The sequence below is a fragment of the Mustelus asterias genome, chromosome 4, assembly GCF_964213995.1.
Source record: "Mustelus asterias chromosome 4, sMusAst1.hap1.1, whole genome shotgun sequence".
In the NCBI taxonomy this organism is placed as follows: domain Eukaryota; kingdom Metazoa; phylum Chordata; class Chondrichthyes; order Carcharhiniformes; family Triakidae; genus Mustelus; species Mustelus asterias.
Window position 1 is genome coordinate 94,970,225 of NC_135804.1, and position 22,016 is coordinate 94,992,240.

General features: G+C 43.7%; 1 protein-coding gene across 1 annotated transcript in view; it reads left to right on the forward strand.

The window, feature by feature from the left end:
* Positions 1-14,739: 14,739 nt before the first annotated feature.
* msna (moesin a) overlaps positions 14,740-22,016 on the forward strand; it is a 77,882-nt gene continuing 70,605 nt past the window's right edge. The window contains exon 1 of the mRNA XM_078211376.1: positions 14,740-15,026. Within this exon, the coding sequence (XP_078067502.1) occupies positions 15,015-15,026 (12 nt within the window). The 5' untranslated portion in view covers positions 14,740-15,014. The remainder of the gene's footprint in view (positions 15,027-22,016) is intronic.

Below are 22,016 nucleotides of genomic sequence, written 5' to 3' on the forward strand. Positions count from 1 at the left end.
ATTAAATCTGCCTCCAGCACACTTCCTTTCACTGCATTCCAGACCTAAACAACTCATTGGCTGGAATTTTGCTGGCATGCCCGCCCCGATTCCGGAGGCGGGCGAGGCACGGAGAAAGCATCCTCTGTTGGCCTCGGGCGGGATCACATGAAATTTGGGCAGATGTGCCGGTAAAATTGCGCCCATTGTGTCAAAATGTTTTTTCTCATATCACGTTTGCTCAGAAATATATATATTTTCCGTTTCATTCATGTGAACATTTCAATCTTCCTCATTAAATAGTCTCCAGGTACTTTCATCTCAATTCGAAAGCTGGGTATATAGTTAAAGTGAAGTAAGAGGTAGTAATTTTTCAAGTAAGCAAGGTGGAACGGCATCTGGCTCAGTGCAATTCTGATATGCAATTACATTCCCAATGTGTAAATTGAAACCAGGCCATTAAATGAGCTAAATTTTAACAGTTATACTGAAAAATTGAATAGAAGCTTAAGCAAATTTTATCTGGTCATTGAACTCTGAACATTCCCAACGTGGCGTGTTCCAAAAAGAATACATACCATTTTACTGGAGGAACTTGTTTCTGCTGATTGTTGAAAAATCCAGATTGGTTTGAAATGTTCTACAAGTGCAGTTTGATGCAATGGTCACACATTCAAATGCAGAAAGGAGAGGCCCTTCTGACAGCCAGCTGCCTCTGAAAGTCAGCAGCAGAGTCAGACAGGGCAGTCCCATTTCCAGTCTGTGCTGCGTTAACAGATCACAGCCTAGGCGAAATAAAGGTAGTGCATCTGGCTTCAGAAACCTTGGGTCACCGATAATTGGCCAGGTCCCTCTACTGTTCATCATTCAAAGACCCGTGCTGGAAAATGTATGTGTTTGATAAATAGGAACTGGATCAGGCTTCACTGCGATATTTCCAATGGTGTATAACTGTCTCGGGGTCATGCAAGAAGCATGGCTACGGTGGGGTAGTGAAGTGTGTCAAGTCTTTGTAGAATTGCTCGGCAGTAAGAAATCAACACCTTTTCTAGAGGAAGAAGGGAAGAAAATTGGCAGAGAGAGGGAAAACAGAAGAGAAGCGTTTGTGAGAAACAAACCTTTGTAAAATTATTAATACTGGTCTGGACTTTGACATTTTACGGAATTTAACCTTCAGATATACACAGTCATCTTTCAAATCGGCAATGAGAGGATGGGATATCCTAGTGGTTATAGTGCTGGTTTACTAACCCATAGGCTGTAAGTTCAAACCTCATTGTGGCAAAGTGTGAAACTGAATTCAATGAGCTGGATCTCCTGATCAGTGGCAATACTGCGTATATCCCTACTGCCTCATGAGATCACAGCCTGTTTAGTTTTCTGCACACTTTTAGGTCAGGGGTCAGGCTTGGTGTGGGATAGTTGGGTCAGGGAGTTGTGCAGTCAGGTCGGAGGGTAGGTACTCATGTTGTGGGTTGGGAAGTTGAGTCAGGTGGGTAGGTAATCGGGTCAGGGAGTGGGTACTCTGCTCAGAAGGGAAGGAATGTGGATGAGGGAGGGTGGTGCAGTTTGGATTGTGCTGTTAATCACTGAGTTACAGATTAAGCAGGCTAACAATTCTGGGATATTTTGCGTGTATCCAGCCCATGTCTCTAACACTGAGATGAGTGTCAGATGCATTTGTGGAAAGTCCCGGAGTGTTAATCTATCCATCGGAAGTTTAAACTTCCCAGACAATTACGATACCTGTAATTCATAATAAATATGTCAGGATTTCCTGAGGGTCCTGACAGTCACCAACAACTTAACTTCAGTGCATTGCCACTCCCGATACCAGAAGATCTGACCCATTAAGTCTTGCAGTTTGTGGGGTTGTATCACAATCTAAACTTTACAATTGCTCAGTGATGCTAAATGATTCATTCATTCACTCAGGGAAGGAAACTACACCTCATCTCATCTGGTTTTTCTAGATATGTGTCCCATACTGTTTGGTTGGCTTTTCATATCCTCAGGGCAGTAAAATACTGGTTCATAATAAATATGTGACCCAGCAGGCAGACCTTAAAAGGAACGGTTGTAAGCCATAACCAACAAAGCAAGTGTTGATAAATGGCAAGTTACATTTGCATCACACAGCTGTCAGGCAAGAACTATCTCTAACAAGAAAGAATCTAACTACCTCCCCTTGACATTCAATTGCATTACAATTGCTGAATCCCCCGCTGTCAATATTGACCAGAAACTGAACTGGATTAGCCACATAAATACTGTGGCTACATAAACAGGTCAGAGGTTAGGAATCCTGCAGCAAATAACTCCCTTCCTGACTCCCAAAACCTGTCCACTGTCCATAAGGCACAAGTCTGGAGTGTAATGAAATATTCTCTATTTGCCTGGATGAGTGAAGCTTTCAACAGTCCCTACAGCAGTTCCTTTAAGGACTGCCTGTTGGGTCACATATTTATTATAAGCCAGTAATTTACTGGCCTGAGGATATTGAAAGGCAACCACATGGTATGCGAATCACATCTAGAAAAACCAGATGAGATGAGGTGTAATTTCCCTCCCTGAAAGAATGAGTGAATCAAAGAGCAGGCCCTTCGGCCCTCCAAGCCCGCGCCACTCCCTGGTCCAAACTAGACCATTCTTTTGTATCCCTCCATTCCCACTCCGTTCATGTGGCTATTGGGTTCATCAAAGAACAAACAAAGAACAATACAGCACAGGAACAGGCCCTTCGGCCCTCCAAGCCCGCGCCGCTCCCCGGTCCAGGATTGAATCCTGAATCCAGGATCCCCGCCCAATTTTCCAGCCTATCTACATACCAATATCCTATCCACCGAGCTGTCCCTCAATTGGAATCATTGAGCAATTATGAAGTTTAGATTGTTAAAGAATCATAAAATAGAATCATAGAATCCCTACAGTGCAGAAGGAGGCCATTCGGCCCATCAAGCCTGCACCGACAACAATTCCACCCAGGTACTATCCCTGCAACCCCGCGTACTTACCCTGCTAATCCCCCTGACATGAATGGAAAATTTATCATGGCCAATCCACCTAACTCGCACATCTTTGGACTGTGGGAGGAAATTGGAGCACCTGGAGGAAACCCACACAGACATAGGGAGAACATACAAACTCCACACAGACAGTGACCCAAGCCAGGTATCGAACCCGGTCCCTGGCACTGTGAGGCAACAGTGCTAACCACTGTGCCACCATGCCGCCCTACAAATTACAACACTCAAAAAGCTTCACATCAGCTAGAAAAAACTAATCTGTGTGATTGGCAGCCCATCCACCACCTTCAACATTCACTCCCTCCACCACTGATGCAGCGGCAGCCATCTCAAAGATGCAATGCAGCAGCTCACCAAAACGTCTTCATCAGCACCTACCAGATCTCTATGTTCTAGAAGGACAAGGGCAGCAGATACATCGGAACACCATCACCTGCAAATTTCCCTCTAAACAACACACCATCCTGACTTGGAACTATATTGCCATTCTTTCACTGTTACTGGCTCAAAATCCTATAAGTCCCTTCCTAACAGCACTGTGGGTGTACCTACATCACATGGACCCAAGCAGTTTAAGAAGGTTACTCACCACCACCTTACCAAGCGAAATTAGGGATGGGCAATAAATGCTGGCCTAGCCAGTGATGCCCACATCCCATGAAAGAATAAATTAAGAAAGGATTTTAGAACACACTTCATGAAAATTAAGTCAGGAGTAGCAAGCTTGTATCTTCCATTACCAGATACAAAGAACACAAACTGCTGCCAACCACAGGGTTCTCTGATTGCTGCCACTGCCTCTTTATCCTGATCTCTGCCCTGATTCACTTTCCCCCTGAGCATCTCTTCCTTTCTCACCCAATTGCCACGCCCTTCCCAATTTCACCCTTCCCCCGATCCAATAGCACACCCTTCTGAAATTAGCTTCTTCCTGATCAACCCCTTCCTGGATGCCTCCAATCATCACTTACCTGATGACAACTGCAAGCACTGGAGTAAACTCTCTTTAATACAGCTTTGACGGTCAACTGTTTAGTAGTGTCCACAGCCTAACCAGCTCCATAGAAATGGGACTTGAAGCCTAATATTAGATGGAGCTGTATAGAGCTTTGATGAGGCCACATCTAGAGTACTGTGTGCAGTTCTGGTCGCCACATTATAGGAAGGATGTGATTGCACTGGAGGGAGTGCAGAGGAGATTCACCAGAATGCTGTCTGGGATAGAACATTTAAGTTATGAAGAGAGGTTGGATAGGCACGGGTTGTTTTCATTAGAGCAAAGAAGACTGAGGGGTGACCTGATCGAGGTGTACGAGGTTATGAGGGGCATGGACAGGGTGGATAAGGAACAGCTGTTCCTCTTAGTTGAAGGTTTAGTCACAAGGGGACATTTTTTATTTATTCATTCAAGGGACATGGGCATCGCTGGCTGGTCAGCATTTATTGCCCATCCCTAGTTGCCCTTGGAGAGCAGTTGAGAGTCAACATAGGGAGAACATACAAACTGCTGTGGCTCTGGAGTCACATGCAGGCCAGACCAGATGAAGATGGCAGATTTCCTTCCCTAAAGGACATTAGTGAACCAGATGGTTTTTTCTGACAATCGACAATGGTTTCACGGTCATCAGTAAATTCTTAATTCCATATATTTTTATGGAACATAGGTTCAAGGTGAATGGCAAGTTTAGAAAGGATGTGAGGAAATATTTTTTACCCAGAGGATGGTGATGGTCTGGAATGCGCTGCCTGGGAGGGTGGTAGCGACCTCACATCCTTTAAAAAGTACCTGGATAAGCATTTGGCACATCGTAGCATTTAAGGCAATGGGCCAAGTGCTGGTAGATGGGATTAGGTAGGAAGTCAGGTGTTTCTCGCATGTCGGTGCAGACTTACTTGGCCAAATGACCTCTGCTGTGCTGTATGATTCTATGATTCTGGGTGTGTCTTGTGACTCACCAGTCCAACATGGCAAGGGTGGCCTAAGCTTTCTTTCAGGTGCCCAGCAGGCGCAGGAAAGCTAAAAGTAAATATAAGAACTTACCTTCTTCTGCCTTTTCTTGCCCAAACTGCTTTGCGACAGATTTGACTGGAAAAAAACTAACTGCTGCTTCCTGCCCAGACTGCCAAACAAGCATTGCGTTTGAGCCCTGATGACATCCCGAGAAGCTACAGGTCAATGTTAAAATGCACTCTACCAGTTTTAGGTGAACCTCCTCGCTCAATAAAGAGGTTGACAATCTGAATCTGCCTGCCCCTGGGGGCTGCCAGGAGGAAACATAACTTGAATGATTTATAACTGCTTGCCCAGTTCCACCAATTGGGTATAAGGTTAAAATCATTCCTTTTCTAGCGATGTCAGTTGTTGATAGTTGTCACACATATGTGACAACATATGGGCGGCACGGAAGCACAGTGGTTAGCACCGCTGCTTCACAGCTCTAGGGACCTGGGTTCAAATCCCGGCTCGGGTCTGCGTGGAGTTTGCACATTCTCCCCGTGTCTGCGTGGGTTTCCTCCGGGTGCTCCGGTTTCCTCCCACAGTCCAAAGATGTGTGGGCTAGGTTGATTGGCCATTCTAAATTGCCCCTTAGTGTCCCGGGATGCATAGGTTAGAGGGTTAGTGGGGGGATAGGGCCTGGGTGGGATGGTGGTTGGTGCAGACTCGATGGGCCAAATGGCCTCTTTCTGCACTGTATGATTCTACGATATGTCTAGGCTTTTAGAGTCTTAAGATTGTAGAAGAGGAAAAAAACTTGACAGTGGTGAGGACCTTCATAGTTGCATTGGCACAAATTAATTACATCAGGAGAATATTTGATGAGTTTAATTTTAGCATTTTGGAGACACAGGAAAATGTGTAAGATGCTATGCTTAAAGCTTTGGAGGAATACTTTAACTAATATTTAAATTAAACTACGGTGAGATTGAATTAGAAATTAACAGACCATTTAAAGAAAAGCAACACTGTATCCTTAAATCCTCTGGGATTGATTTAAAAGAGATTGACCTTAAAGTGAAGAAACACCAACACTTAGGAAGCAGATTACAGAGGAGTTAATGAATCAATATAGGGTATGGGCTATATCAGTCAGAAGTCTCCTTTGCTGTCTTATTAAAAGTTTAAAAGATATCTAATTAGACAGTGCATGTTTGTTAAAATTAGTAGAAAAAATCCTTCTAATTGAAGGTCTAAACTGTATAGCTACTAAACTTAGCAGCTGAAATAGACTGATGTCCACAACTTCTACTCATAAAACAAATCTTAAACCACTTCAAAATGTATTTAATGCAGGAACACATGTTTCAAATGGTGATATAAATATAAAATTCATGGTACATCTTGCTGGAATTTGCAACCGATGCATACGTTGTGCTTCAGATGCAATAACCTATATGTCTTCGACTTTAAAAAGGAAATATTTTGTTTGTGATAAGTTTCATGTCTGCATTTGTAGTTTAAAAGCTGGAAATGATATGTTGGCATCTTTTAAAATGACAATAACAGGAAGTGTCCTGTTTAAAAATGGTAGCCTGTTAGATGATGGGGGATCATTTACAAGGGCTATAAAGATGACGGTGGTTTGGATTTTCCTGCCTTCCTGACAGAAGCAGGATGCGTGGCCATGAACAGTTTGCAAGAACAATGAAGGAACATTATTTTCAAACTCAGATCTTAACGATGCCCCAAATACCTATATTTGATTTGAGAAAGCAAGATCAGAGGTTTTTGAGCAAGATTGATAAGAGTGAATAAGTCAGTTAGGATGTAGTGATTAGGTGATGTCAAGTTTGTGTTTTAAAAGGTTGTAGGAGAAAGAAATGACTTAAGGAGGTGAAGAGTTCTATGGGTTTGAGAACCTAGAAATGAATGAATTGTGTTGGGTGTTGTGCAGTGAGTCACAAAATTAGCACAGTAAATTGCAAAGAGGAGGAAGATTAATTGGAGTTCATAGAGAATAAGAAAGCAAGGTCAGAAGAGCAATGGTAAAACACAGAGAAGCAGAATAATGCAGCCAGCATTATTTTTAGCACACCAGTTAATGCATCATTTTGAACAGATTGATGACATTGCTGAAATAGTGCGAACAAGAATTTAACGCATATGTATTAATCAGTGCGCTAAAAGTAGTGCATATACACATTGAAACTTGAAAGGGAGATTACAGAATACAGGATGCATTTTAACCCTCAGGTGACCATTCCACTCCTTCCAAACCTCTTGCAAAGAATGAAGAAAGAACTTGCATTTATATCATGCCTTTCACATTGACAGACTGTTCCAAACCGCTTCACAGTCAATTAAATAAATCTGAAGTGAATTTTCTGTTGTGATGTCGAGAAAAGTGGCTGCAAATTTAAGTAAGTTGGCTCTCAGTTTCACAGGACTATGAACCCAGCTGTGTTCTCGCCTTTTGACCCTGGTCAGTTTCACAAATGCTCAGGAAACCCATGGCTATTCAAAGCATAATGCTGGGTTAAAGTCAGAATTAATTGTCTCTTAGCATGCTTAAATGAGAGATCCAATATCTCTACAGGAGTTTCCTTCATGTCTCCAAATGCACCCGGGTACAAGCCGGAATGAGTGGGATCATGTACATGCCAACATTTTTGAGGATTTAACCCTCTGCTCGCACTTCAACCTGTCTCCCACTGCCAGTTAAAATTCTGCTTAATGTTTTCAACGCTTGTACCAGCAAGGAAGAGAGTGCAACTTTATGCAATACTCTTTCTGAATACAGATAGGATGTGAAGAGTGTCACTTGAAACAATAGCTATGAAGTCTTGTTGAATACCAAACTTCCAAAGAGAGTGTCAAAAGTATTTCTACTTAACACAATTAAACATCTTATCACTGAATTTACACATTCTGATGAAAGTTCATAGACCTCAAACATTAAACTGGTCCAAAACTTCTGATCAGAGTCGGAACACCTGGGTGGAATTTTGAGCCTGCTTTAGCCATCAACATAAATGGCGACACGGGAAATGAGATTCTCGCCGGTAAGAACTTGTTTCCCGATTTTTTGCACCCCTCACCTATGATGTAATGAGGTTCCTGCCCAGGAAGGTCGGGAATCTCATTTAAATACATTATCATGTCATTAGTGAGCCATTCTGCCAGGACTCTGAATATTCATTCCACGCCAGCATGAATAATAGCTCTGTAAACGGGAATCTGGTGACCTGACCCCTGAAGGAGATATCGGAGGTGAACACTCAGGTTGCCATTACCTACTAGGGAGTCAAATGGAGAGGGGGCACTGGAGAGGACATGAGGAACCAGCTAAGTCATTTTCGGGGCTGTGGTGGGGGGTGGGGTGTTGAGGGGTGCAGACAGATTTGCTGCTAGCAGGCCCTTAGCAGCCTTCATTATTGTGGACGTCTAGGTCTCCAAAGAGTCTGGCGATTGGTGTGGTCCTGCTTGCTGGTGTCTATGTTTCTTCGGAGGGATAGCCTTTTTGGAGTGGCAGCTGGAAGTGAATGGGAGTGAGTAAATTCACAGGATCAACAAAGGAGGCAACCGTGTGGTCCCCAGGTGGGGTTCAATTAAACTCCACTCTGCATGGGCAGTGAGAGGCACTGTGACATGGGGTGGTGATTAACTCCATGAGGGCAAGAGGTCCCGGACACAGAGGGGACGATGAGTGCTGTCACATTGATCCCCACCCTCAGGCTGCAAAATATAGCTTCAGGACATGAGCTGTGTGGATGAGCTATGCCACTGGTCATGAAATCCATGGGCAGCTGGCAGCTCAAGAAGGAGGCTCACCTGCCACAGAGGAAAACCACTTCCCTAATCACATCCCTTACCTTTCCTTAATGAGTCAATTATACATATTTAGTCAGTATCGTAATGTATGATCCGGTCACTAAGCCCTCAAGCATTGAACCCCATGGCTTACATTCATCTCTTCATAGTGGAGAGGTGACGCAGATTTAGCCTCCAGTGCAAGGGGCAGTGGTTACAGAGCTCAGCAGTCAGCCCTTACACGACAAGATTGGTGACAGTGTTTCATAGCCCTGGGAAGTCAGCGTACTGGTCAAGTCAACGCACTCATGTGTCCTCAGTCCTCACACTTGTGGGATTCAGTGGGCCACTAAGGCTATCCAAGGTAGATGCCCAGTTGGAGCCATTGCATGAGAAAGTAGGGAGTGAAACTGACTGGAAAGGTGTTCACCTAGGGGAATGTACATGGATGGATGTCCCATGTCTTGATAGAGCAATAGATCAGGGCGTTGACAATGTTCCTCGATGCTCACATTTCTGTTTTCTTCCTTTTAGTTTATGGACTGGGAGGACCATGGACTCATTTGAGCTGGCAGTGCTATTGCTAGCAGTGGACCAAAAGAAATGACATTAATGTGTGGCTGCACCCTGCCCTGCAGAGGAGGAGGTGGCAGGGCCCACTGATTTACATGGGTTGACGCCTCAATGGGGAAGACTTGGAAGAGATGCTACCAGCTATGAGAGTACCAGAGGAGAGCATCATACGCCCAAATGATGGAGATCCAGTGTCAGAGAAGGCTGCGCCTATCCAGTAGGATAGTGGACGACCTATGCAGGTGATGCCGGAGTTGGCGTCATATAGACTGCAAGGTCACCCTATGCCTATGGCTCTGAAAGTAACAGCCAGGCTTTATGCCAATGGCTCATTTCAGGACTGCATGGGTGGCACAGTGGCACAGTGGTTAGCACTGCTGCATCACAGCACCGGGGACCCGGTTTCGATTCCTAGCTTGGGTCACTGTCTGTGCAGTGTCTACACGTTCTCACCATGTCTGCTTGGGTTTCCTCTGGGTTCTCCGGTTTCTTCCCACAGTCCGAAAGACGTGCTGGCTAGGTACATTTGCCATGCTAAATTCTCCCTCAGAGTACCTGCTGATGGATGTCAGTGGTGGAGAGAGTGAATGTTTAGGCTGGTTGCTCACCAAGTGGGCTGCTTTGTTTTGGATGATGTTGAGTTTCTTAATGTTGTTGAAGCCGCATTCATCCAGACAAGTAGAGAGTATTCCATCATACCAGTGACTTGTGCCTTGTAGATTGTGGCCAGGCTTTGGGGGAGTCAGGACCTCCGAATTCCCAACTCTGACCTGCTCTTGTCACCACAGTATTTATATGGCTGGTCCAGTTCAACTTCTGGTCAATGGTAATTCATAGGCTCTTGATCTGAGAATCCACTTCACAGGGATTGGGCATAAAAGTCACCTTCGACTTTGCCATTTGCCGCATTTTTTTTAAATGAAGGAAAGTTTTGGATAGGCCATTATTGGAGAGCACACATAACTAGTTTCAATGTGTGTGTTGAAAGATCAGATTCTAAATGATGGAATCTGAGGCAAAAGCACATTCAGCCATCAGAGGCAGTCTGAAAGACTTCTGGCAAAGAAGGTTTGACAATCTCCAATGACATTGAATTGGAGTCTTTTGCTTTATAAAATTGCTGGTGACTATTGTTATCAGTTGGAAATAAAATACCATCAGCTAACAACAACATATGTCAGCGCCTTTACATGAAGATTATTGAACAAAATTGACATTGAGCCGTATAAGGATATGTTAGGGCAGGTGACCAAAATCTTGGTCAAAGAGGTAAGTTTTAAGGCATGCCTAAAAGAAGGCATGAGGAGTAGAGATAGGAGAGATCTAGAGAGGAAAATCAGAGCTAATGGCCTCAGCAATAGTGGAACAATTAAAATTGGGGATGTACTGGAGGCCAGATTTAGAGAAGCCCAAATATCTCAGAGGGTGCTGGAGGAGGTTACAGAGATAGGGAAGGTCGTGACCATGGATGTATTTGAGCCAATATAAGCAAGCTCAGGGTGAGAGGTGAATGGGACTGAGTGCGAGTTAGAACATGGACAGCAGAGTTTTGGATGATCTCAGGTTTATGAGGATGTGTGATGGGAGGTCTGCCAGCATTGCATCGGAATAGTCATTCTAGAGGCAACAAAGAGATGGAAGAGGGTTTTAGCAGCAGATAAGCTGAGGCAGGGACAGAATCAGTTACGGAGGAGGAAATAGGCAGTCTGACTGATGGCATGGATAGGTGTCAGAAACTCACCTCAGGGTTAAATATGACAGGAACATTAAGAACATTCTGCTTTAACCTCAGAAAGGAAAATGGTGTGTTCAACAGTAGCAAAGGCTACAAACTGCTCAAGAATGAGGTGAGGAATAGTTTACCACTATCATAGTCACATAGGAACTATGACTTTGATAAGAGTTTTTTCGGCACCATAACTGGGCCAGAAACCTTATTAGAAATATTCAATCCTGGATTCTGAGAAAAATGGGCATGGATTTCAGAGGCTACAACATGTTCAAGGGCTTTGGGCAGGAAATGGATGTTGGAAATGAGGTAGTGTTTTGGAAGGACAGCCAGGGTTGCCAACTGTGATTAAATATATGCCAGAGGCTTCATCACATGACTTGCTCCATCATCCAGCCATTTAGAACATAGAACGTAGAAAAACTACAGCACAAACAGGCCCTTCGGCCCACAAGTTGCGCCGGTCGTGTCCCTACCTACCTAGGCTTATAAATAGACTTACCTATAACCCTCAATCCTATTAAGCTCCATGTACTCATCCAGAAGTCTCTTAAAAGACCCTATCGAGTTTGCCTCCACCACCACTGATGGCAGCCGATTCCACTCACCCACCACCCTCTGAGTGAAAAACTTACCCCTGACATCTCCTCTGTACCTACTCCCCAGCACATTAAACCTGTGTCCTCTCGTAGCAACCATTTCAGCCCTGGGAAAAAGCCTCTGAAAATCCACCCGATCTATACCTCTCAACATCTTGTAAACCTCTATCAGGTCACCTCTCATCCTTCGTCTCTCCAAGGAGAAAAGACCGAGCTCCCTCAACCTATCCTCATAAGGCATGCCACCCAATCCAGGCAACATCCTTGCAAATCTCCTCTGCACCCTTTCTATGGCTTCCACATCCTTTCTGTAATGAGGCGACCAGAACTGGGCACAGTACTCCAGGTGGGGTCTGACAAGGGTCTTATAAAGCTGCATCATTATCCCCCGGCTCCTAAACTCAATCCCTCGATTGATGAAGGCCAGCACACCATATGCCTTCTTAACCACGTCCTCCACCTGCGAGGCTGATTTAAGAGAATTATGGACCCGGACCCCAAGGTCCTTCTGATCCTCTATACTGCTAAGAGTCTTACCCCTGATATTATACTCCTTCATTCCATTCGACCTGCCAAAATGGACCACTACACATTTATCCGGGTTGAAGTCCATCTGCCACTTCTCCGTCCAGTCTTGCATCCTATCTATGTCACTCTGCAGCTTCTGACATCCCTCCAAACCATCCACAACCCCACCAACCTTCGTGTCGTCGGCAAACTTGCCAACCCATCCCTCCACTTCCTCATCCAGGTCATTTATGAAGATGACAAACAGCAAGGGTCCCAAAACAGATCCCTGGGGCACCCCACTGGTGACCAACCTCCATTCAGAAAAAGATTCATCTACAACCACTCTCTGTCTTCTGCAGGCAAGCCAGTTCTGGATCCACAAGGCAACAGCCCCTTGGATCCCATGCCCTCTCACTTTCTTGAGAAGTCTTGCATGGGGGACCTTACTGAACACCTTGCTGAAGTCCATGTAAACCACATCTACCGCTTTTCCTTCGTCAATGTGTTTAGTCACATTTTCAAAGAACTCCACCAGGCTTGTAAGGCACGATTTGCCTTTGACAAAGCCGTGCTGACTACTTTTGAGCATATTAAACCTCTCTAAATGTTCATAAATCCTGTCCCTCAGGATCTTCTCCATCAACTTACCAACCACTGAGGTTAGACTCACCGGTCGGTAATTTCCTGGGCTATCCCTATTCCCTTTCTTGAATATAGGAACCACATCCGCAATCCTCCAATCCTCCGGAACCTCTCCCGTCTCCATCGACGACGCAAAGATCATCGCCAGAGGCTCTGCAATCTCTTCCCTCGCCTCCCACAGTAACCTGGGGTACATCCCATCCAGTCCCGGTGACTTATCTATCCTGATGCTATTCAAAATTTCCAACACATCCTCTTTCTTAATGTCCACAAACTCAATCTTTTCAGTCCGCCGCAATCCTGTAGTACAACCACCCAGGCCTTTTTCCACCGTGAATACCGAGGTAAAGTATTCGTTAAGCACCTCTGCTATTTCTTCCGGTTCTGTACAGACTTTCTCACCTTCACATTTTATAGGTCCTATACCTTCGCATCTCATCCTTTTACTCTTTACATATTTATAGAACGCCTTAGGGTTCTCCTTAATCTTACCTGCCAAGTCCTTCTCGTGACCGCTTCTGGCTCTCCTAATTTCCTTCTTAAGTCCCTTCCTACAAACCGTATACTCATCTAGATCCCTATCAGCGCCTAGCTCTCTGAACCTTTTGTACGCTTTCCTTTTCTTTTTGACTAGGTTCAGCACAGCTTCGTGCACCACGGTTCCCATAACCTACCAAAACCTCCCTGTCTCATCGGAACGTTGTCATTCAGAACTCTCGACAAACATTCCTTGAAAATCTGCCACCTTACTTCGGTACTTTTCCTCGAGAATACCTCCTTCCAATCAACGCCTCTAATCTCCCGCCTGATGGCTTCATATTTCCCCATTTGTTGGCCAACACATCCATCCTTGTAACACACTGCCTTACAGCACCAATTAGAAAGTAAAATGACTCATTACCCAATTGGATAATGCTCGAGTGTCAGCCAAACAACCCTCTGTCCCATTTTCAATATTTTTATATCTGGTCGAGAGAAATGTTTACTTCCCGATGACATTTCTCCAGGGTTGCACACAGCAACGTCCTCAAGATTGATTTTCAATTCCTGGAGACTCCAGGCCAATTCCTTAAGGTTGACAACTCCAAGGATGAGGGAGGCAGTGGGAGGCATTGGAGGAGGGTGGTGTGGTTTGGTGGCAGAGGAACAGTATCTAATGAGACAGAAACATTAACAATATTAGCTAATTTGGGAACCAGGAAGGGAATTTGGGTAGGACTATGATCCAGAGAGCAGGCAGAAAGTCTCATGGACAAGATGAGCTCACAGAGGGCATGAGGTGAGATAGCCAGCAAAATAAATTTTAATCAAAATTTAAATTACATGACAGAGTTAAGTGGTCACTATGCCAACATTAACATGGCTGTTCCGCAAATTTTGTTTGTAAATCTGACAGTGGTAGAACGGTTACAGAACAGAAGGGGGCCATTCAGCCCGCCAAGTTTGTGCCCACTGAAGTCTTAGAAACAGATTGCAAGCATTTGTGAGGGTCCACAGAGAGTGAAGGCCATTTGCTGTATTTAGTTCGATTCATCCACAGTTTATGGGTGAACATTTTCATGTACTACACCGACTGCTAATGCCCAACTACAAGGAATATTAAGTTCCTTCTCCAATTCATTGGGGAAAAAAAGGACCATTGATACTTTGAAGAAATCCCAGCCTGCTCCTCAACAAATGCCTCCCAGTTTCCCATTAACGTGTTAATTGATACAAGATCAACTATATTTTATTCATCTTCAGATGAGAATTTGCTAAAGTCAAATATAAAGTAAGAAAACGTTTCATGCATGAGTTAGACATGTTTTGTCCACTTTTGTACAGAAAAAAACTGCTGTAACCCAGAAGTCCATTTATTACAACATTGCGAGGCGGGGTCTGTTTCCTCATCACTTAAAATGTGAACGTTTTCCTGGGTGTGGTGTCAGATTCAGACATTGAAGTTCCGTTAGCAGGAAGTTGGGCTTGTGGTTCCAGCGCTGAGCACAAGTGGAGACGATTAGCAGCGTGCTGAGAATATTAGTTCAAGGCTCCTTTTCATTATCCGGCCGCTCTGAAAAGCGCGTTTGTTGTACTGATTTTTCCATTCTGAAGCCGATGGGCAGGAAAAGCGTCTGGTTCTAAAAGAGAAGCCGGCAATTCGGGGAGAGGGGGAAACAACTGGTCATTTCACCATCGTTTCAGTTAAAAGTAGAGGAGAAAACAAAATGCCGAAAACGGTAAGCAGACATCTAACCTCAGAATGTGCATAAAGGCGGTGTAATCCTGTATGATTCAATCCCTGTGTGATTGGAGTTTTGAAAATGGCACTTATAACCGGGGGTTGGGAGTATATCTGCTTTTGTTTCTTCAACTGAGCTTTGGTTTTATTGGAAAAAAAAATTTCTTTCGCCGCCGCCTCTTTTCCCCCGCCCTCTGCGTAACTATATTGAAACTTCAGTTTCCGTCCCAGTTCCTCCTGACTGGGGTTGGTGGTGCCTAACGCACTGAGGATGGGTTTGAGTTGGCTGTTTGCCCAGCCCTTGACTGTTAGAAAGATGGATTTGAGTCGGCTGTGTGGTGCCCAGCACATTGACCCCATGAAGCTGATTTTGAGTTGGCTGTGTGGTGTCCAGCACACTGACTGCCAGCCCCTGACTGAGCCACTTTGCCTTTAGTGTACTCGGTCAATGGCTGGGCTCTTTGCCAATCTCGGCAGCACTGAACTGTCCTGTTACTTTGTAACTTCGCCCAAACTACTCACCAAGTTTGTTTTTGGAAACAAAAACTGACTCGATTGGTAACGGTTGTTCATTTGCATCAGGGCAAACTCGAATTTTTTCAATCAAGGAGGGGCACTTTGTTTTTGCCCGTGTTGCCTGCTATCTGGTCCTACCTTTTAATTATATTAAAAATAAACCTCCTTTAATTACTTTATTTGGATGCTTTCCAATTTCTAACGGAACTAAAGTGACTCAAAACTTCCTGCAATGCGTCATGTAAGGGATTCTTTCCTCAAAGTAATCTAGCGGGCAATGGAAGAACCTTATTTGGCAGTTTAGCTGCTGCTCTGAGCTGGAAGGGCCGCAGCTTGAGGACAATGGCCTGTTTTTTTTTCAAACAGTTTTTAACTCTGCTTAATCATTCACCCCTCTGCTCGCCTCCCCTCCCTCGGCAAGCTGGTTTAGGCAAGTCTCGCTTCGAAGCTGCAGTTTCTCCTAAAACACCCACTCTATTTTATTAAAAGAGTCAAAACCGTCAACTTCTGAATTTCCTACTAAATAAGGTCAAGGACGAATTTGAAGTCATGCAAGTTTTTATAATCAGGCCTCCCTTTTCAATTTGTAGGTGCATCTAATCACCATGATTTCATTGCTAGGAAAAAAGGTCAATGGCAATTCTGGTGGATATTCATTGATAACTCGAATTAAACAGCAGTAATTTAAATTTCAAAACTTTAGATGTCGTTTAGTTTTCTGGTTGTAAACTTAAAAAATCTGGGTGGTGGTGGCGGCGGCAAGGGAAAAAGAGTTATTCCATAGCTGGAAGTTGGCATTCAATTTCTGCTGTGGTGCTGTCTGCATTTGAATTCAATTCTGTTTTTGTCTCCGTGACAATCCTGAATGGCAAAGTTGCAGTGCGCTGATTCCTTGTAAGAGCTGGCTGTTGTGAGCCTCTTCCAATCTGATATTTGTTTGCTATCTCTGTCACTGCCCTTGTGCCCTACTGACGACATTGATTGCTACTGTCACCCCCACATTGTATTCATGTCCCTTTTAATTAATGGGTCTCATTTTGTTTGACAGGAACTGTGTTCTTAGTGGGTGTAGTTATATAGATAATGTCTGGTGCCTCACCCAAGAGACCATTCTTGCGTATGCCTTGATGTTGAGTGTCAATATGCATTTCCAATGGCTAAAATTAGCTGATGTAGGTTTGAACCTGGCTCAGTACCAAGTCAGACAGTGCATTTTTTTTGAATGAGCCTCCGGAGGAACCTCAGTACAAAAGACTCTTGTGAAAATGTTGACTCATGAATAGTCATCACATTGTGATTTTAATTGAAGTTCACTTGGGGATGGCTGACATTCCTTCTAAAAAATTATTTCGTCAAGCCTGGGATGATTTACATGCCGGCGTTGGACTGGGGTAATCATAGTAAGAGTTTTACCAACACCAGGTTAAAGCCCAACAGGTTTATTTGGTAGCAAATGCCATTTAGCTTTTGGAGCACTGCTCCTTCACACTAAACACACCTTTACATGAACAGTCTTGTACTTGGAGCTTGAAGACTTCAGCAACACAGTTGGATTCCCTTTTTATGCAAGCCCCTGTAAACTATCACCCATCTCCAATCTGACCTTCCTCTTGAGTCCATAGCCAGTGCTTCCAAGCTGGTCTTTATCTGGCCACCAAAGCTGCTCTTATCAAAGTAACAAATGACTTCTAACTGACAAAGTAAACCATCCCTTCTCTACCTGTCAGCAGTCTCTAACATGGTTGGTCACATCCTGTTCCTCCAACTGGGTGGGATTGCACTCACCTGTTAAATCTTTTAATCTAAATTGTAGTCAGAATATCATTTTCAGTGGCTTCTCTTTCTGTATCTGCACCATTAACTTTGCTGTCCCTAAGGATCTATCCTTGGACCCCTTGCAAGTTCTCATCTGCCTGCTGCTCCTTGGTGACATCATCCAAAAATGCAATCATGCTGATGTCACCCAGCTCTACTTCTTCCCTCTTGACTCCTCCATTGTTGCTAAATTATCAGGCTGCGTGTCTTCTCTCCATTACTGGCTGAGCAAAAATTTCCTCCAACTAAACATGGGTAAGACTGAGGCCAATGTTTAACTATTGATTCACCCCACTCCATGGTGACTGTACGTAACATTGGTGTCATATTTGACCCTGAGATGAACTCCCCAAACTAAGACTGCTGATGTCTACCATTGACATCACCCGACTCAGCCCTTGTCTTTTGTTGCTAAATTCTCAGGCATGCTTGTTCCTCTTGAATATTCAATGTACTCCTGATCAGCTGTAAGCCTGAAATTATCACACTGCTATGTCTCCTTGCCCATGTCAAGCCCTAATCCCCAATGTCGGATCTCATTCTCCTTTCAAATCCTTCCAAGGCCTCACTCCTATCTCTGGAATCCGCTCTAACCCCACAATCCTCCCAATATCCGTGCTCATTTAATTCTGGCCTCTTGAACACCCCTTATTTTCATTGCTCCACCGTTGATTGTCACACCTTCAGCTGCCTAGGCCCTAAGCACTTGAATTCCCTCCCTATAATTTCTCTACATTTTCTCCCTCATTCTTTTTTTAAGACGCTCATTAAAACTAAATTTTTTGGCCAATTGCCTTATGACACATTGTCACATTTTGCTTTGTAACACTCCCTGTGAAGTGCTTATTTATTAAATGCGCTATATAAATACATGTTGTATGATGGCTGAATAGATAATTTATTCACGAGGTAGAGGAAAAAATATTCAAATTGAGCTCTTGGTTCTTAATTGTTTTGATCATGAATATTGGGGCAGATTGTATCCATTTACTCCATTCACTCCCACCAGCCTCTTTTATAGAGAAGAGAACTTAAAGAACATTCAGTATTTGTAACCTTGTAGCTGTACCATCCATCTGGGACAAAACATTTTCAAACAAACAGTCTTATTTTCTCTGCCAAACTGAAATTTGGAAAAGAAACTGCAGATGTGAGATACGTACAAACAAACTTGCCCCTCCATCCCAACAGCTTGTTGGTGTGGGCTCTATATTTAGCATATAAATGATAGCTTTGCATCTGTGACACACCCAAATGTAAAAATTGAAAGATTGTTACTATTTTTAAGAGGATTTGGATGTAATCTATTTTAAACTGCTGAGCATTCCATTTTGAGTTTCCTCTCCATGATGGTTTGTTCCTGAAAGTTCTGGCTGCATTATTAGGCTGCTTTTCCAGATGTGCTAGTTGCTGCTACTACATGTTTGAGCCTTAACACCTGAAAGGCCCAATCTTAACTCTTGAGCAAAATGGAATTGGATGGTGATGGCAGGCTTTTTTTAACCATGGGAGTAAATTTTTATAGTCAAGTTGGTCTGATGTGTACATCTATGCATTTCCTAGGACAGGCTTCTAGTTGGTAGTTGGTGAACATGCTGCCATCATTACTTTCACTGGCTCTGAGATGCTGAGTTAATTTAGTACTCGTCATTGTTGAGCTAGAGAATTTTGGTCAGCAAAGACTAGGTGTCAAATCTGAGTTTCACGATTCAGCTACATGCTGCCTTTACCACTTGCGTTAGTTATTGGAGAAAGTTATCAGTAAGTCATGAATATTTAACTGGTAACAGGGTCATCACATGAATGATGTGTTGCTTTACAAAGACAGGTGTTTTGTATCCTGTAATACACACTTTGTAGCAGACAAGTTGAACTGTACAAAATAAACAAAAGTTTTAAATTGTTTAATTGGTTCCTCAACAAACTTTACAGATTTTGAAATGTCTGTTTATCACTTTGCTTTTTAATGTTTTGCATTTGTTACTACTTCAATACTATTACATTGCTGGCAGTAGAGGATACGTTTTCCACATTCTACAAAAGTAATGTTAAAATTGCTTGCAGGTATCCAGAGTAGCTTTCTTCACTCTGATTGTAGCTGCTTGCTTTTCTGTGTCAAATGAGTGATTTGCTTTCCTGTGAAAGCAATTTTGACAAATTATTCTTGTCAACCTGCCAGTGCTGATCATTTGCATAGTCTCCTCGTTTAGTGTTTTTTCTTTGCCATGTACCTTGCTTGGCCACTAATAGGAAACTGTTTACAAACACAAGCAAAATACTATTTTCTATTTCCCTTCTCCTATTTGATCAAGTATTTACAAAAGCCCACTTCCATGCCGCATTGCCGTCTCCAATTTATTCCACTTGGGATACCAACTGAACTTCCATTCTTTGCATTTCAGATCTGTCATTGATTTACAGATGTCTTAAACATTCAGAATTCCTCAAACTGTCATTCTCGCTGCATCCTAAGATGCATTTGCATTTATACATTTGATCTCTCTTCAGCAGCTGTCTCAAAGCTGTCCTGATCCAGTTTCATTTCCGCCTTTGCCTCATTCAGTGCTTGAACAAAAGCTTTTTGCCTTCCTTCCAAATGTGAAGGGTTGCAAGCTTCACCGATTAATGGTTGCCAACACCCCTCAGACCTTTCCTCCCCTTCCCTCCAATCCTGTTCCTCCAAATCTTGCCCTTTCCGACATAATCAGTGATAATCTTTGCTCTAAGATCTGTCGTCTGGTAAAGGCCTCCACTTCATCTCCTTACCTTGTTGAATTGCTCAGCATGACCTGAGCTCCTCTTCCATCTCCACACCCCCATTTCTCTGGTCAGGAATTTTACCCCCTGTCCAGTATTCTCTCCTCTTGCCCCATCTAGACCCTTTATTGAGCATTGCTGGTGTGGTACTACTCCCTTGTTCACTCCAATCTGTCTTCCTCTGACCTTGTAGCATTCTGTCTCAGTCCAATCCTTAACCCTCATCAAACTTGCTGACCAGACTGGTGCCATGGTTCTCACTAGCCTCTAAAGAGGTTGAATGCCAACTCTAATGTAATAAAAGCAAAATGCTGCAGATGCTGGTATTCAGCCAAGTCTTTCATGCTTCCTCCTACCTGCCCATGGACCATGAGCCCATTATTAAAATTCACACTTGTATCCAGGACTGTCAATAACTATCTCGCCTGGAGATCTTCCATTCACATTTCCCAAACATGAACAGTATGTTTCTACCTCCTCAAAATCCAATAGTTGGACTGCTCTCCCTCTGTCTTGGCCTGTTCCTGCCTCACTGACTTTAATTCTTCCTATCCTGACTTTTTTAATATTCCTCCTTGTCCAGTCTCTTCCTACCTTCATCCGTGACTTGTCCAATGCCCTATTTTACTTTGATGTGGAGATGTCGGCATTGGACTGGGGTAAACACAGTAAGAAGTCTCTCAACACCAGGTTAAAGAAAGCTTATGGTATTTGCTACCAAATAAATCTGTTGGACTTTAACCTGGTGTTGTGAGACTTCTTACTGTGTGTACTATTTTACTTTGACAGCCTGAACTGTCTTCTCTTCACCATGGATGTCCAATCCCCCAGCCCCTCCATTTGCCTGTTTCAGGACAGACTAAAAGCGTTCTTCTCATTTCTTGAACAGAGGTACAACCAGTCCCTATCCACTATCGCTCTCCAGTGCCTGGCAGAATTTGTTCTTGGATTGCGTACATCCCCTGCAGCTCTACTCAATTCTTCCAAATAAGAGGTGATGCTGCCTGCTCTTTCATTGGATATATGGAAAATTCCTATTTTAAGCCCTGCTTGGATCACTCCTTTTTCTCTCTTTTGGTACATTGAATTAATGTATTGGTGCTACTTGCTCTTGCCGTGAACTAAGCTCTCTTGACTTGTTCCCAGTTTCAACCTTGCTCCCTTTTCACCCACCCTCAAACAGGAAGCATGGTTGAAAGGGCCTTCCATGGCTGATCTATTGCATACACTTCTGCCCTTACCCTCCCTCACAGTCATAAGGTGGAGCTTGTTCTCACCTTTTACCCCACCTTCCTCCTATATTCAATGGATTATCATCTGCCATGCCAAACACATCTTCACCTACACTCCTCTTTAGAATTCTGAAGGGACTGTTGCCCACAACACCCTGGTCCCCCTCAAGCTACACACTGTCCTGACAAACTCTATCCCTGTTCCTTCACTATTGATGCATAAACATCCTTGAACTCTATCCTTATCTGCATTGTGGGTAAAGATTCAGCGCAAGGACTGCAGTGGTTCAAGAAGTCAACTCTCCTCCAGCTTCTCTAGGACAGACTGAGCAGATTGGGTTTGTACTCGTTGGAATTTAGAAGGCTGAGGGGGGATCTTATAGAGACCTATAAGATAATGAAGGGGCTGGATCGGGTAGAGATGGAGAGATTCTTTCCACTTAGAAAGGAAACTAGAACTAGAGGGCACAGCCTCAAAATAAAGGGGGGTCAGTTTAGGACAGAGTTGAGGAGGAACTTCTTCTCTCAGAGGGTGGTGAATCTCTGGAATTCTCTGCCCACTGAAGTGGTGGAGGCTACCTCGTTGAATATGTTTAAATCACGGATAGATGGATTCCTGATTGGTAAGGGAATTAGGGGTTATGGGGATCAGGTGGGTAAGTGGAACT